General features: G+C 44.9%; 1 protein-coding gene across 2 annotated transcripts in view; it reads left to right on the forward strand.

The window, feature by feature from the left end:
- Nucleotides 1-17,761, forward strand: part of ly75 (lymphocyte antigen 75) — a 160,178-nt gene that overhangs the window by 84,659 nt on the left and 57,758 nt on the right. For both annotated transcript variants that reach the window (XM_070875562.1, XM_070875563.1), the window contains exons 16-18: nucleotides 6,868-6,985; nucleotides 7,608-7,643; nucleotides 15,537-15,712. In XM_070875562.1, coding sequence (XP_070731663.1) covers nucleotides 6,868-6,985; nucleotides 7,608-7,643; nucleotides 15,537-15,712 — 330 coding nt within the window. The remainder of the gene's footprint in view (nucleotides 1-6,867; nucleotides 6,986-7,607; nucleotides 7,644-15,536; nucleotides 15,713-17,761) is intronic.

Raw genomic sequence — 17,761 nt, forward strand, 5'->3', positions numbered from 1 at the left:
GGGAACCAGTGGATGTGGTGTATTTGGACTTCCAGAAGGCATTTGACAAGGTGCCACATAAAAGGTTACTGCACAAGATAAAAGTTCACTAGGTTGGTGGTAATATATTAGCATGGATAGAGGATTGGTTAAGTAACAGAAAACCGAGTCAGGATAAATGGATCATTCTCTGGTTGGCACCCAGTAACTAGTGGAAGGATCAGTGCTAGGACCCCAACTATTTACAATCTACATGAACGACTTGGAAGCAGGGACTGAGGGTTACGTAGCCAAGTTTGCTGACGATACGAGATGGGAGGAAAAGCAATGTGTGAGGAGGACACAAAAAATCTGCAAAAGGACATAGACAGGCTAAGTGGACAAAAATTTGGCAGATGGAGTATGATGTTGGAAAGTGTGAGGTCATGCACTTTGGCAGAAAAAAATCAAAGAGCAAGTTATTATTTAAATGGAGAAAGTGCCACAATACAGCGGGACCTGGGGGTTAACAAAAGGTTCGTATGCAGGTATGCAAGTGATCAGGAAGGCCAATGGTATAAGAACATAAGAACATACGAAATAAGAGCAGGAGTAGGCCATACGGCCCATCGAGCCTGCTCCGCCATTCAATAACATCATGGCTGATCTGATCATGGACTCAGCTCAACTTCCCTGCTCACTCCCAATAACCCCTTATACCCTTATCGTTTAAGAAACTGTCTATCTCTGTCTTAAATTTATTTAATGTCCCAGCTTCCACAGCTCTCTGAGGCAGCGAATTCCTCAGATTCACAACCCTCTGAGAGAAGAAATTCCCCCTCATCTCAGTTCTAAATGGGCGGCCCCTTATTCTAAGATCATGCCCTCTAGTTCTAGTCTCCCCCACCAGTGGAAACATCCTCTCTGCATCCACCTTGTCAAGCCCTTTCATAATCTTATACGTTTCGATAAGATCACCTCTCATTCTTCTGAATTCCAATGAGTAGAGGCCCAACCTACTCAACCTTTCCTTTTGTCAACCCCCTCATCCCCAGAATCAACCTAGTGAACCTTCTCTGAACTGCCTCCAAAGCAAGCATATCCTTTCGTAAATATGGAAACCAAAACTGCACGCAGTATTCCAGGTGTGGCCTCACCAATACCCTGCACAGCTGTAACAAGACTTCCCAGCTTTTATACTCCATCCCCTTTGCAATAAAGGCCAAGATTCCATTGGCCTACCTGACCACTTGCTGTACCTTCATACTATCCTTCTGTGTTTCATGCACAAGTACCCCTAGGTCCCGCTGTACTGCAGCACTTTGCAATCTTTCTCCATTTAAATAATAACTTGCTCTTTGATTTTTTTCTGCCAAAAGTGCATGACCTCACATATTCCAACATTATACTCCATCTGCCAAATTTTTGCTCGCTCACTTAGCCTTTCTATGTCTTTTTGCAGCTTTTTTATGTCCTCCTCACACATTGCTTTTCCTCCCATCTTTGTATCATCAGCAAACTTGGCTACATTACACTCAGTCCCTTCTTCCAAGTCGTTAATATAGATTGTTAATAGTTGGGGTCCCAACACTGATCCCTGTGGCACCCCACTCGTTACTGATTGCCAACCAGAGAATGAACCATTTATCCTGACTCACTGTTTTCTATTTGTTAGCCAAGCTTCTATCCATGCTAATATATTATCCCCAACCCCGTGAACTTTTATCTTGTGCAGTAACCTTTTGTGTGGCACCTTGTCAAATGCCTTCTGGAAATCCAAATATACCACATCCACTAGTTCCCCTTTATCCACCCTGTTCGTTACATCCTCAAAGAATTCCAGCAAATTTGTCAAACATGACTTCCCCTTCATAAATCCATTCTGAGTCTGCCTAACCAAATTTTGCTTTTCCAAATGTCCTGTTACTGCTTCTTTAATAATGGACTGTAACATTTTCCCAACCAGAGATGTTCGGCTAACTGGTCTATAGTTTCCTGCTTTTTGTCTGCCTCCTTTTTTGAATAGGGGTGTTACATTTGGCCTTTATCACAAAGGGGATGGAGTATAAAAGCAGGGTAGTCTTGTTGCAGCTATACAAGGTATTGGTGAGGCCACACCTGGAATACTGCGTGCAGTTTTGGTTTCCATATTTATGAAAGGATATGCTTGCTTTGGAGGCAGTTCAGAGAAGGTTCACTAGGTTGATTCTGGGGATGAGGGGGTTGACTTATGAGGAAAGGTTGAGTAGGTTGGGCCTCTACTCATTGGAATTCAGAAGAATGAGAGGTGATCTTATCGAAACGTATAAGGTTATGAGGGGGCTTGACAAGGTGGATGCAGAGAGGATGTTTCCACTGATGGGGGAGACTAGTACTAGAGGGCATGATCTTAGAATAAGTGGCTACCCATTTGAAACAGAGATGAGGAGAAATTTCTTCTGAGGGTTGTAAATCTGTGGAATTCGCTGCCTCGGAGAGCTGTGGAAGCTGGGACATTGAATAAATTTAAGACCGAAATAGACAGTTTCTTAAACGATAAGGGGTTATGGGGAGCGGGCAGGGAAGTGGAGCTGAGTCCATGGTCAGATCCGCCATGATCTTATTGAATGGCGGAGCAGGCGCGAGGGGCCGTATGGCCTACTCCTGTTCCTATTATGTTCTTATGTTCTTATTAAGGAGTTTAGCATCTTTGAAAGTGAATAAATCCCCAGGCCTGGATGAAATGTATCCCAGGCTGTTAAGAGAAGCAAGAAAGGAAATATTAGAGGCTCTGACCATCATTTCCCAATCCTCTCTGGCTACAGGTGTGGTGCCGGATGACTGGAGGACTGCTAACATTGTACTGTTGTTTAAAAAGGGATAGAGATAGTCAGCCTGACCTAGGTGGTGGGAAAATTATTGAAAAAATTCTGAGGGTCAGGATAAATCTTCATTTAGAAAGACATGGATTAATCAAGGACAGTCAGCATGGATTTGTTAAGGGAAGGTCGTGCCTGACTAACTTGATTGAATTTTTTGAGGTGGTAACAAAGAGGTTCGATGAGGGTAGTGTGTTTGATGTAGTCTATATGGATTTTAGAAAGGTTTTTGATAAGGTCCCACATAGCAGACTGGTCATGAAAGTAAAAGCCCATGGGATCCAAGTTGGATCCAAAATTGGCTCAGAGGCAGAAAGCAATGGGTAATGGTCGATGGGTGTATTTGTGACTGGAAGGCTCAGCAGGGCTCAGTACTAGCTCCCTTGCTTTTTGTGGTATATATCAATGATTTTGGAATGAATGTAGGGGGTGTAATTAAGAAGTTTGCAGATGATAATGTAGATAAGGTGGTTAAGATGGTATATGGGATACTTGCCTTTATTAGCCGAGGCATAGAATATAAGAGCAAGGAGGTTATGCTTGAACTGTATAAAGCACTAGTCAGGCCACAGCTGGAGTACTCCGTGCAGTTCTAGTCAACATATTACAGGAAAGATGGGAATGCAATGGAGAGGGTACAGATGAGATTTACGAGGATGTTGCCTGGACTGGAGAATTTTAGATATGAGGAAAGATTGGATAAGCTGGGGTTATCTTCTTTGGAACAAAGGAGGCTGAGGGGCGGCCAAATTGAGGTGTATTTAATTGAGGGGCCTAGATAGAGTGGATAGGAAGGACCTATTTCCCTTAGCCGCGGGGTCAATAACCAGGGGGCATAGATTTAAAGTCATTGGTAGGAGGTTTAGAGGGGATTTGAGGAGAATTTTTTTAACCCAGAGGGTGGTAGGGGACTGGAACATAATGCCTGAAAAGGTGGTAGAGGCAGAAACACTCATAGCATTTAAAAAGTACTTGGATATGCACTTGACGTGCCATAACCTACAAGGCTATGGACCAAGAACCAGAAAGTGGGATTTGGCTGGATAGCCCTTTGTCAGCTGGTATGGACATGATGGGCTGAATTGCCTCCTTATAGAAACATAGAAGTTTACAGCGCAGAAGGAGGCTATTTCGGCCCATCGTGTCTGCGCCGGCCGATAAAGAGCCACATGGCCCTTGGTCAGCAGCCCTGAAGGTTACATATAAACCTATGAACAATGGCGGACAGGTAAAGAGCATCCGCCCCAATCAGTCCGACCCCACACAACTGCGACACCCCATGCATCGCAACATTTTGCACTCCACCACACACGGAGTCATGCGATCACCTGGGAGAGGCAAAAAAACAGATTAAAAACCCAGGCCAATTGGGGGAAAAAAATCTGGGAAAATTCCTCTCTGACTCATCCAGGCAATCGAAACTACTCCAGGAGATCACTCTGGCCGTATTAGATTCTCTGAAGTACTTACCATCATATCTGCGCCAGCCAACAAGAGGTTATCCAGTCTAATCCCACTTGCCAGCTCTCGGTCCCTAACCTTGCAGGTTACGGCACTTCAAGTGCCCATCCAAATACTTTTTTAAATGCAGTGAGGGTTTCTGCCTCGATCATCTTTCCATGCAGTGAGTTCCAGATCCCCACAACTCTCTGCGTGAAGAAGCTTCCCCTCAAATCGCCTCTTAAACCTTCCATCAACCACCTTAAACCTATGCCCCCTCGTAATTGACCCCTCCGCCAAGCCCTTGCTATCCACTATATCCAGGCCCCTCAGAATTTTATACACATCAATAAGGTCTCCCCTCAGCCTCCTCTGTTCCAAGGAGAACAAACCCAGCCTATCCAATCTGTCCTCATAGCTAAGGTTCTCCATTCCAGGCAGCATCCTAGTAAATCTCCTCTGCACCCTCTCCAGTGCAATCATGTCCTTTCTATAATATGCTGACCAGAATGGCACGCAGTATTCCAGCTGTGGCCTAATCAGGCCTAAGCTACACTTTAAGCATAACCTCCCTGCTCTTGTATTCTATGCCTCGGCCAATAAAGGCAAACATTCCATATTCCTTTTTAACCACCTTATCCACCTGGTCTGCTACTTTCAGGGATCTGGGAACAAGCACTCCAAGGTTCCTTTGTTCATCTACACTTCTAAGTGGCATACTGTTTAATGTGTATACCCTTTCCTTGTTAGCCCTCCCCAAGTGCAGTACCTCACACTTCTCCGAATTAAATTCCATTTGCCACTGTTCTGCCCACCTGACCAATAGATTGATATCCTCCTGCAGTCCATGACTTTCTTCTTCATTATCAACCACACAGCCAATTTTAGTTTCATCTGAAAACTTCTTAATCATACCCCCTATATTCAAATCTAGATCATTGATGTATACCACAAAAAGCAAGGGACCCAGTACTGAGCCCTGCAGAACCCACTGGAAGCATCCTTCCAGTCTCAAAAACATCCATTACCTATAACCTTTTGCTTCCTACCTCTAAGCCAATTTTGAATCCAACTTGCCACTTTGCCCTGGATCCCATAGACTTTAATCTTCGTGACCAGGCTGCCATGTGGGACCTTATCAAAAACTTTGCTAAAGTCCATATATACTACATCATACGCACTACCCTCCTGGTTACCTCCTCAAAAAATTCAATCGGGTTCGTCAAACACGATCTCCCCTTAACAAATCCGTGCTGACTGTCCCTGATTAATCCTTGCCTTTCTAGATGTAGATTTATTCTGTCCTTCAGGATTTTTTCTTATAATTTTCCCACCACTGAGGTTAGGCGGATAGGTCTGTAATTACTCGGCCTATTCCTTTCTCCCTTCTTAGACAAGGGTACTGTGCTTTAATTTCTGTGAACTGATAAATACTGGGAATCCATTTGAACTTTTATGCAGACTGAAACAATGTTTGCTTCCAAAGCCAGCTATTCAGCTTTTAAGTGGCCACATCCCTTTAAGTTTGAGATGCGAGCTATATTTTCCACATCTCCACTAAATTAACTCCCAGCCCAAGGCCAATCCTGAGCTGGGGGTTCATGCTAATTATTTAAATGATTTGACCCCTGAAAATTTCGAGCATTCAGCTCTGTGGACTTTTGGTTAACTTTGTGCTAACAAAATTGGCCCTCAATGCTTTGGGAGAGAAAATGGGAACTTTTGACTTCCGCTCATGTGAAATTGGTTGAACGGCCTCACTACCTGGCAGAAGCCAATATTGTGAGGCCATTTTCAGGTTTAGACCTCCGTAAAATACAGCCAGTGAACAGGTGCTTGTTGATTGTGGGAGGTCCTGAAATTGACTGGTTCCTTCGCTGACCCGGTCATCAGGTTGGAACTTTCGAGGGGCATGAGGACAGCAGGTCCTGAGGAGGGTTGGCACAGGTCAGCAGCAGGCCACAGTATTTTTCTGGAGCATGGAGGTGCTCTTTTTGTGGAGCAGCCATACTTTGTCCATGCATATCCCAAAATTGCAATTAGAATCCTACAACTCGGTGCTGGACTCCAGTTTACTTATTTAAACAGCCTCTCACCTGAAACAGGCGGTATGCTGTTTGCATTTTTACATGCCTGACTGAAAATTGCTTTACATGCACCTTGGGCATCCAAGGGGTCGGCAAAATGTCCCTCCTACCCACCCATTTTCACATGCCACCCACTGAATTTTCAGGAGAGAAACAGGGGGACATCAGTTGAAAATCACTCCCAGTGTGTAGATGTTTGAAAGTATTGGTTAAAATGTTTATGATCACGGAATTGGTCACAGAGATTTGTAAATTTAAAAATCGGAACATTTGATAGGAACTATTATGAGAAAAATAAGTAGTTCAGCAGCTGTAATAATTTTGACTTCTTGGACAGGTCGGAGTACAGACACAGATCTATGAATGTGTGCACAACATAGTCAGCAGTAAAGTGCCCCAGTTTCACAGCTCCTTTGCAGCTGTGAATGTTCCACAAATATCAACTGATAGCATCAAACTTGAAATGTAAATCTTTTTGATGAAATGGAACAGTGCCTTAAAGTTTCTTTTTTGTACTTCCACAGACCCAGAAGCCTTTGTGGCATCATTTTATGATGTTTGACATCAGAAGGAAATTTGACTATCACTTAATGCCCTTCCACTGTGATATTAAACTTGAGTGGGTGTGTCAGATACCTAAAGGTAATTTATAATTTATCTATATTAACTGTAATTATTCACAACACATTAATCAACTTTGTTGCCACAATTATCATTGCATCACTCATTTAATTAAATATTCAGTGTTGTATCTTTAGATCACTAAATTCATTACATTATAAACTCAATGGCAGCAGGTAATTTGTTAATGCTAAGCTTTATTTGTTTTAATTGACTAGAAAGTTAATATGAAACAAGTTTATGATTTATTGTTTAATGAAGTTTTTAATTTCTGATATTGTTTGTATATTGTTAAGCCAAAGACACAAGATGGGAGAAGTGAATCACAAGCTTAATTTGTTACACTAATAAAGCAAGCTAAAGTTAGAAAAGGCACTGGGTGCACTTCCACAGATTTCTCCCCATATCTTGCTATAACTTCGGGAGAAGATCGGCAGAATCCTAATAGAAACAGCATAAATGGCCGTATATAGCCACTTACACCGTTTCTCCAGGAATGTTGCCGAAGTTACAACAGGAGATCGGAAGACTTCTTGGAAATGCCAAATGACCATTCATTTAGTGATACAGGGTACCTTTTATTTATTTTAATAAGTTTTATCATTTGCCTGTGAGTAATAAGTTTACACTTTTTGTTTGGCAGGTACTACATTGAGGATACCTGACTGGTACGTTCCTGGTAAGTCAATGTACAGAGATGAGCCTCGGTTTGAATTGTATTGAGTGTAGCTTAGTACCAAAATTAAAAATAGCTGCATGGTGTTTCCTACATTGCTCAGAACAAGACAGATAAATACAGTAAGCCTAGAACATTTAGCTACACCTAACTGGATTCCTGAACACACATCAGCACTGATCGATGTTCAGGAAACACAGGCACCACGCAGTACCTAGAACTCAACAATTTCAGTCAATGTACGAGGCTTTTCTGCATCAGATGATACCAATACAGCAATATCCAAGAAGACTTTTATGTTCTTCAATTCTGAGACTTTTTCAGCACTGACAATTAAGGAAAGGAGAGAGGTCTAGGGAAGTGAAGAGTCTAGGGAGATAGTTCCAGATGGTAGGATCTACACAATTGTAGGTCTGTCATGAACTGCAGAATGACGAGGAGAGGCTGGTGTTAGAGGCCTGTAGAGCATGGACTCGAACGTTGGTCTAGAGAAGGTAGGTCGGCTTAGAGAAGGTAGGCTGGGGTAAAGTTTTGGAGAAGTTTGGAGGAATTTGTAAACGAGGACAAAGATTTTGAATTTGATGCTTTGAGGGACAGGGAGCCAAAGTAGATCAGTGAGGATATGTAGGGTGGATGACTGGGACTTAGTATGGGACAGAAGAGCTTTGGAAGAGGTGGCATTTTGGACAAGTTGGCTCTTGTATATAGTTGAGCTTGGAAAGCCAGTGAGAATTTTGGAGAACTCCAGTCTAGAGAACAAAAGAATGAGTAAGGTGTGGTGGAGACGTGCAGTATTACAGAGGTGGAGGTATGCAGTTTTGTGATACTAAGATATGGGCCAAGAGGGTCACAATCGACAATCCAGGCGCAAATTGCGCTAGTTTTGTGAATTGAATTTTTTTCTCCGGTTTCCACTCAAACTCATTTGCATATCATTGAATGTAAAATGATTCATGAACCAGTGCAATTAGGCAATGTTTTAGAATGTAATATTTAAAAGATATTTGCATTAAAAAATATTTCTTGACCTATTTGAGTGGTAACCTGGTGCAGTTTTCTGAAGATAGCTGTAATTAGTGGAAACTCGGCAGGTGATTGATTTGATCTGGAGGCGGGGCCAGATTTGTGGCGAATTTGTTTCTTTTTTTTAAACTAGCGGAAATTTGATTTGCACTGGATGTAATTTGCACTTTAAATTCCTCAATCTTTTCTGTTGGTTTGGCCGATTTTGTGTGAACTGAACTGGTTTTTAAAAAAAATACGCTTATTTCTACTGCAAAAATGGTCACCATGCTTCACCCTTTGTCTGTGATTAGTCACCTTGGAGAATAAGCCACACCCTGAAGTTTCACAGGAATGTGTAACTGGAACCGCCCATCCCACAGTCTCACTGACATTGCAAATTGTAACTCGATCCACTTTGACTTCCTGAAGTGAGAGGTCAGAGCTCCCCAGAAGACAGCAAGGTCCAGCCAAAGTGCCTTACCCCAGTTCAAGAGCATCCTCCCTCCGCCCCCCCCCCCCCCCGCCCCCTGCCCACACCACACCATAGATGGAGCAGGCATTGTGTACGGATTGTTAGCAGGTTTATTAGGTATGAAGTGACAGTGTCGTGGTTTCTGGATAACATCCACTCCAACGATATCCCTTGTAGGGGGTTAGAAGAACGTGATCCGTCTTCCCTGTTGCCTCTCTCCCCTCCAATTTCTCCTCTTTCCCCACCCCCCCTCCCCCAGCCTCTCTTTCTCTCCCAGCCTCTCTCTCTCACTCTCTCCCCCAGCCTCTCCTCTCTCTCTACCCCTCCAGTCTCTCTTCCCCCCCGCCCCCCCTCCAGTCTCTCTCTCTCTCTCTCTCTCTCTCCCACCCCCGCCAGCTCCCTTGCTCTCTCTCTCGCTCTTTCTCTCTCTCTCTCTCTCTCTCTCTCTCTCCCCTCTCTCTCTCTCTCTCTCTCTCTCTCTCTCTCCCTCTCCCAGCCTCTTTCTCTCTCTCTCTCTCTTTCTTCACCCCCCCAAACCTCTCTCTCACACTCCCCCCCCACCCCCACCCCAGTCTCTTTCTCCCACTCTCTCTCCCCCCCCCCCCCACTCTCTTCCCCCGCCCCTATCTCTCTCTCACACTCCCCCCCCCCGTCTCTTTCTCTCTCTCTCTCTCTCTCTCTCTCTCTCTCCAGTCTCACTTCCCCAGCCCCTCTCTCCCTAGTGTCTCTCTCTCTCTCTTCCCGCCCTCTCTCTCTCTCTCTCTCTCTCTCTCTCTCTCTCTCTCACGCCCCCGCCCCCAGTCTCTCTCTCTCTCTCTCTCTCTCTCTCTCTCTCCAGTCTCACTCTCCCCCCCCCCCCCAGCCCCTCTCTCTTTCTCTCTCCCTAGTGTCGCCCTCTCTCTCTCTCTCTCTCTCTCTCTCTCTCTCTCTCTCTCTCTCTCTCTCTCTCTCACCCCAGTCTCTTTCTCTCTCTCCAGTCTCTTTCTCTCTCCCCAGCCTCTCCCTCACTCCCCCCCAGTCTCTCTCTCTCTCTCTCTCACTCTCCCCCCAGTCTCTCTCTCTCTCTCCCCAGTCTCTCTCTCTCTCACTCTCCCCAGCCTCTCCCACTCCCCCCCCAGTCTTTCTCTCTCTCTCTCTCTCTCCCCCCAGTCTCTCTCTCTCTCTCTCACTCTCCCCAGCCTCCCTCGCTCTCTCTCTCTCTGCCCCCCCCGCCTCTTCTCTGCTCGCCGCCTCAGTCGCAGGCCTGCCACTCTTGGCCCCCCGAGAGGGGTCGGGGTCAGATTGGGGGAGAGTCGGGAGGGAGAGAGTCGGGGCCGGGGGCCTGAGCGGGCGTCGAGAGTCGGGGCCTCAGGACCTGCTTCTCGGCATCACGTGGAGGGAATGATTGGGGCCAGGACAGGACGGGGGCGGAGTTTGACAGGGAGCGGTACAGGCATGTGGGGGGCGGAGCTGGACAGACTCATGTCTGTCAAAAAAAGTGCAGTACAAATAATTACATTGTAAAAAAAAACAATTCAAGCTAGCGGAAACTCCAGGCCACGGGGTTTGAAGGTCACCTCAGGAATCCTGACACAGTGCACTGAGTGAGCACATGGCGAGCAAGGTGCACCTCCTGGTGGCTATTCCACACATTCCACGAGCAAGCTAGATTGTGCATACATGCTGGAATAAAAAAGTTACATTTCTTTTACTGCTTGCTAAGGTGGCTGTATGCAAGAAATCTGAACAATGAGACACGGTGTAGAGTAGAGAAACATTCAATGCAGGTAATTAGCAGAATCTCTCTGGTTACGGTTTAAGGAAATAATGAGGTACTGAGTTGTTTCAAACTTCAAGTTGAGTGCCTGTAAATGTAGAATTAATCAATTAATGTAAAGCTCTATTTTTATGCTGAGTGGAGTATACCTATTTATTTCTGTTCTGATCAATGTTTTAAAAATTATGAAGGAATGGGTTTGATACTACACATTTGCTTAATGCAACCTGGTATTTTCACTTAAAACTGCATCCTGTTTTGGGATGAATCAGGTCAGTGTGCTACACTTTTACATTTGGGAAGTCAGTCTGTAGACTTGCTGCACTTCACCATTTATATAGAGACCCAAAGGAAGCACACATGGACAAACGATTATTGTACAGTCAACAGACTTATTTTTTCAACGGTGCTTTAACTGAGCAGTATACTGGAAAGAAGAGTCTTTTTGTTTACTTGGCAGTTCTAGATTTTTCAGTAAATTGACAAGTCTGTTTCACTTTTACAATTGTAATGGGGAAAAATTTGGATCCTCGGATATTGGAGATAATTTAATCACAAAAAAAACAGGCCTGAGTGAATCAATGTTATTTTAGCAAATATACATAAAATGCCACAGAAATTCTGAAGAGTTAATAGAATGGAGCAAATGGATTATTTTGGTATATGCTGTATATATTATTAAGCTTAATCTCGATTTAAATTAGGATCATTAAAAGTGATGTAGCCTAGAAACGACTGGTGATAATATTAGCGAACGAGCACTTGACACATTCTTATGATGTTACTCTGTCTACTGTTTTAATAAAGTTATCCCAATTAGTATAAACGGGTTAATGCTTCAACTAAAATAGCAGAGAGAGGAATATTGTATGAACATGTAAAGTGATCATCCACTAATGTCACCAACTGTCATTTCCAGAATAATATCTATAAAGGTTTTCATTAACTTGTAAAGCAGATTTGAGAAAGTAACCAAGGACACCTCTTGGAGCACCTTGTGAAAGATGTATAAATGCCACTTTTTTTCCCCCCAGTTATGGATATGTCATATGATCAAGCTATAAGCAAAGTGGACTTAAAATATATTCAGTTATTTTGCTCCAGAACTTCCGAAATGTTGTTTTAACAAAGTTAGGTGCTCCTATTCCTCAAAGCAACCCCATCTGTGTGGTTAAAATTGAATCAGAATATGAAATACCTTTGCCCTTCAAAGAATCTCTGTTTTAAATTGGAATCAAATGTTAATTGGGGCTTTGACCCAGATGCAGCATCTATGGCAGCCATTACAGTTTTGAAAACAATTGCTCAGACACCAACTAACAGGAGGAGGAGGCTCCATGAATATCCCATCTTCAGTGATGGTGGAGCCCAGCACACAAGTGCCAAAGACAAAGCTGATGCGTTTTCAACCATCTTTAGACAGAAATGCCGATTGAATGATCCATCTCTGCCTCCTCCTGAGGTCCTCACCATCACAGAAGCCAGTCTTCAGCCAATTCGATTCACTCCACGTGATATCAAGAAGTGGCTGAGAGCACTGGATACAACAAAGGCTATGGGCCCTGACAACATCCTGGCAATCATGATGAAGACTTGTGCTCCAGAACTAGCTGCGCCTCTCGCCAAACTGTTCCAGTACAGTTACGACACTGGCATTTACCCGACAAGGAGGAAAACTGCCCAGGTATGTCGTGTCCACAAAAAGCAGGACAAATCCAAGCCAGCCAATTACCGCCCCATCAGTCCACTCCCAATCATCAGCAGAATGATGGAAGGTGTCATCGACAGTGCTATCAAGCGGCACTTACTCACTAATAACCTGATCACCGATGCTCAGTTTGGATTCTGTCATGTATTCAACTATCATTGTAATCCATGTATAAGCTGACCTAAGTTGTACACCTTGAGAACATTGACCACAAGGGGGTGAACTTGTGGGAGACACTCCTAACCTGGACTTTCAGGTATAAAAGGGGAAGCTCCACCCACCTTCATCACTTGAGGCCTTGGTAATAAAGGTAACTGGTCACAGAGTGACCTTCTCTCAAGTATGGGCCTCGTGTGCATTTATACTGTATAATAAGGACATATCAGATTCCACCAGGACCACTCGGTTCCAGACCTCATTGCAGCCTTGCTCAAAACATGGACAAAAGACCTGAATTCCAGAGGTGGGGTGAGAGTGACTGCCCTTGACATCACGGCAGCATTTTACTGAGTGTGGCATCAGTGAGCCCTTGTAAAACAGAAGTCAGTGGGAATCAGGGGAAACTCTCCACTGGCTGGAGCCATATCTAGCACAAAAGGAAGATGGTTTTGGTGGTTGAAGGTCAATCATCTCAGTCCCAGAACATTGCTACATGAGTTCCTCAGGGCAGGTCCTAGATCCAACCGTCTGCAGCTGCTTCATCAATGACCATCTCTCCATCATAAATTCAGAAGCAGGGATGTTCGCTGATGATTGCAGTTCCATTTTCAACTCTTAAGATAATGAAGCCATCTATGCCCGAATGCAATAAGACCTGGATGACATTCAGGCTTGGGCTGATAAGTGGCAAGTAACATTTGCGCCACACAGTTGCCAGGCAATGACTATCTCCAACAAGCGAGAGTCTAGCCACCGCTCCTTGATGTTCAACGGCATTACCATTGCCGAATTCCCCACCATCAACATCCTGGAGGGGTCACCATTGACCAGAAACCAGAACTGGACCAAGAGCAGCGAGTGTCTCACCTCTTGACTCCCCAGAGCCTTTCCACTATCTACACGGCACAAGTCAGGAGTGTGATGGAACACTCTCCACTTGCTGGATGAGTGCAGCTCCAATAACACTCAAGAAGCTCGACACCATCCAGGATAAAGAAGCCCGCTTGATTGGCACCCCATCCAACACCTTAAACATTCATTCCCTCCACCACCAGCGCACCATGGCTGCTGTGTGTATCATCTACAAGATGCTCTGCAGCAACTCGCCAAGGCTTCTTTGGCAGCGCCTCCCAAACCCACGACCTCTACCACCTAGGAGAAAGGCAGCAGGCTCATGGGAGCAGCATCACCTCCACATTCCCTTCCAAGTTACACATCATCCTGACTTGGAAATATATCGCCATTCCTTCATCATTGCTGGATCAAAATCCTGGAACTCCTTCCCTAACAGCACTGGGGGAGTACCTTCGCTATTCGGACTGCAGCGGTTCAAAAAGTTGGCTCACCACCGCCTTCTCAAGGGCAATTAGGAACGGGCAATAATTGCTGGCCTAGTCAGCGATGTCCACATCCCAAGAACGAATAAAAAAAATACCATCTTATGCTGACAATGACACTCAAAATAGTACATATAAAAACTATGGGGTGAAATTCAATGTTGGTGGGATTGCAAATCAGATGGTAGAAGATCAGCCGCCCGTTATACACGCGCCTGATTTTCCTTTCCATTGACTGCAGTGTAGAATGGGTGGCCGATCCACTACTACCTGTTTTGCAACCCCACCGAGGTTGAATTTCAGCCCCGAATGTGGCAAAATTCATCCGACACATTCCAGGTCAATGGAGAAGCCATTAAAGAGTGAATATTTGGGGATAGGAAGGTGGGTAAACTTTCTGAAAAGAAAAAAATAATATAACATATCTATAGGCAAGTATTTAATAGTGAAACATTTGCCTCCGAGTTAGATTTTCCTCTTCAGCAGTATGCCCACCCACGACTCCTGACTCTGATCTCAGTGGGTTTTCCTGGAGCAGTTGATTTTTAAAAAAATGTTGTGGGCTGCCAGCGGGATTTCCAGCAGTGCTGGAGAGCCTGATGAGGGGGCGGAATGTCATTGCTACAGGCCTCAGATGCCTAGAAAAATGTACAAAATATTTTCAAACTTTACATTTGTCATGCAGGTCAAGCACTCAACATGCACACCATTTAAAAGGTCAACGCCCACCACCTCCTTAGCCACATTGGAATGTAATGACATTTCTGGCATCCTGCATTGTTAAGGCATTAGTGAAGGACGATACATTGGATGATACATTTTCTTCATTAACATTGGCATTTTCTGCATCTGCCATCAGTTCCAGAGGAAGATCCCAGAATTCAGAGGTGACTGGTGGGAAACAGAACAGTCCTTTGGCCAATGTCCCTCCCCCACCTGTCCCAATACCACCCAAAAATCTGGCAAATGATGAAACAAAATCTAGCACACCGTCTCTCTTAACTTGAAACAATATAATTAAACGGTATAGACAGGGTAATGCAACACTTTGAAGGGCTAACTCACCATGGCACAAACTGATGGAATGTTGGTATGTGCTTGTGCATTCTACATTCTCTTCCCCCCCCGCCCCCCCCCCCCCCACCTCCCCGCCCAATCACAGCCAAGATACATCAAAGCCACACATTCCTGGATGGGGAGGGAGACAAAAATCGGTAAGCATTATTCCCAACTCGCTCCCACATACATCCTAACAGGCAGTTGGGAATGCCATAGACAGAGGCCTGAGAACAAGCTCACCACAGATGGCACAGGAAAGTAAAATAAGTTGAAAAGTATCCTTGCAAAAAAATAATGTTTTTTTCACTCAAGAAAAACTGTAAACTCTTCTAACACGGAGTAAAACTAACATTGTTTCATTTTTTTAACTGTCAGCATTTCCCTTTGTACAATTCTTTAGATGGGGAGAGTATTCATGGACCCACAGTTGTTATTGATGGTAATGAGTATTGGTTTGTGAACGATACTGTGTTAACTTACCAAGAAGCTGATCTATATTGTGCAAGGAATGAGAGCAAATTGGCTTCTGTAACATCCAGAACTACAATGAAATTGATTAAAACTCATCTACTAAAGGTGAGTGTTGTACATCAGTTTTTATGGGGGGCTTTTTGGTTAGTGTTCACAATATTGATGACTGAAGTATTTTTTCAGTTTTTGCTCTGTAATTGTGTCAAGCACACCCAGTGACGTTGTGCTGTTTATGTGGTGCACCATATGATAGAATACGGAAAATCGTGTGCAGTATTTTTGATGTGCACTCCCAGCAGGTGAGGCTTCCAGTTATGAGCACAAAATCAGAAAGTTGTATCTCCAGTGTACAGCTTCACAAAAGTGAGGCTGTGTGCTACACAATCTCTTTCTTAGTAGAAAACCCGATTGACTATTATCCAGAACCTCAGATCATACAGGAAAAAGGAAATGTTTTTCCTGTCCACTGTCAAGATGTAGGGCTCAATTTTCCCCAGTGATTTGCACCGTTTTTTTGGCACACACCGCTTTTTTTGGCCTAAATTTAAAAATCCAAGTTTCCCCAAAGATTGTGCGCCAGCGAAACTCAGTTAGTTACGATTTTTTTAGATTTGTTTTTTTTTTGCGTCATAGGGAGTGTAACCTGATGTCTGCACCAGTTTATCACAATTATGCAAGTTTGGCCAACTTACAATTCTCCTAGGACAGTGTATGTGACCACTCCCAAAAAAAGCCTTCTGGACACTTAAGAAAAACCAGTGCACATCAAAAAATCGGCGCAGAAAGACGCCATTGTTTTTAGGCAAAGTTTTGGAGGGAGTCAAGAACACATAATCATCAGGCTTAAATTTTTCCAACTGAAAATGCAGAAAATGGAAATTTCATGCAATTCTTTAAGTTTGGATTTTTTTTAAAGTGCCATGCCACCACCGAACGTCTCCAAACTGGGCTCGAGGGTCGGAGCATCGGCCAGCAGAATCGGTCCCTTGCCCGGACACTGGCTCAGAGCTCAGCTTAAAAAGAAGCCCAGGGCGGGGGGGGGGTGTGGAAGCTGAACTGAAGGCATGCGAATCTTTACACTATGCCACTATGCAGCAAGCAACACCAAATGAAGCCTGGGGTGGCTGGCGAGGGGGCAGTTCCTGATCTAAGTAAGCCCATTGCGCATGCTCAGACCTGGGTGTGGTCCATACTAGGACGTCAACCTTGGGGAGAGAGATAACAAAGAAGCTTGTCTTGCCTGCTGTTTTGAGCTTCTTGCAAAGGTACAATTTAATCATGGGGGCAATACTGGCAATGCCACACCTCGTGCAAGCCTTCTGCATGATGGTGCTGCGGACGAGACAATTGATTCGACATCATCACGTGAGGAACCTCAGAACACGGGGATTGGAGTGGGAGTGGCAGTTGATTCTGTCAATGGGCGCGGGGTCTGGGCGTGTTCCCTTATTGTGGCAGCGAACTCCGACATTCCTTCCCTCATGTGCCCTGACAGTGTGTCAACCATCTGGAACATTCCCTCCCTCATGTTCACCGACAGTGTTTCAACTACCTCCAACATTCCCTCCCTCATGTTCACTGACAGCGCATCAGCTACCTGCAACATTCCCTCCCTCACGTGCACCGACATTGTATCCGCTGCCTGTGACATTCCCTCCCTCATGTTCCTGGACAGTGTGTTCCCATTTCTCGTGAGAGTATTGTTACTTCTCCCAACAGTCCCGATACCTCATCACCCACCCCACTGATGGTGTCTAGGAGTGATCGTGTAAAGTCAATGCTTTCTGCACTCACTGCCATCATCTGAACCACATATGTTGCATCCTGCACCTCAGGAGAGCGCTGTCGAGCTCTCCTTCCCCTCCTCACCCTGGGTGTCGCTCGCTACATCCCACTGGGACCCGCAGCCTCGGACGGTCGGGCCCTGAGTGTGCCTTGCTGCCTCCCACTGGGACCCGCAGCCTCGGACGTGGGAAACCATGGAATGACCCAACACTCGTACTATTCAGGAAAGGGGCTGCACCTGCACCTCCTCCAAAGTGGGGGCTTCATCCATCCCTGCCCCTCACCCCCATGCTCTTGGTCTGGAAGGTGGGATTGGAAGATGTTCTCCTCTTCAGGCTCGTCCGCATCCGAATCTTCTGCATCGTCAGG

This window comes from Pristiophorus japonicus, chromosome 3 (assembly GCF_044704955.1).
Source record: "Pristiophorus japonicus isolate sPriJap1 chromosome 3, sPriJap1.hap1, whole genome shotgun sequence".
In the NCBI taxonomy this organism is placed as follows: Eukaryota; Metazoa; Chordata; class Chondrichthyes; family Pristiophoridae; genus Pristiophorus; species Pristiophorus japonicus.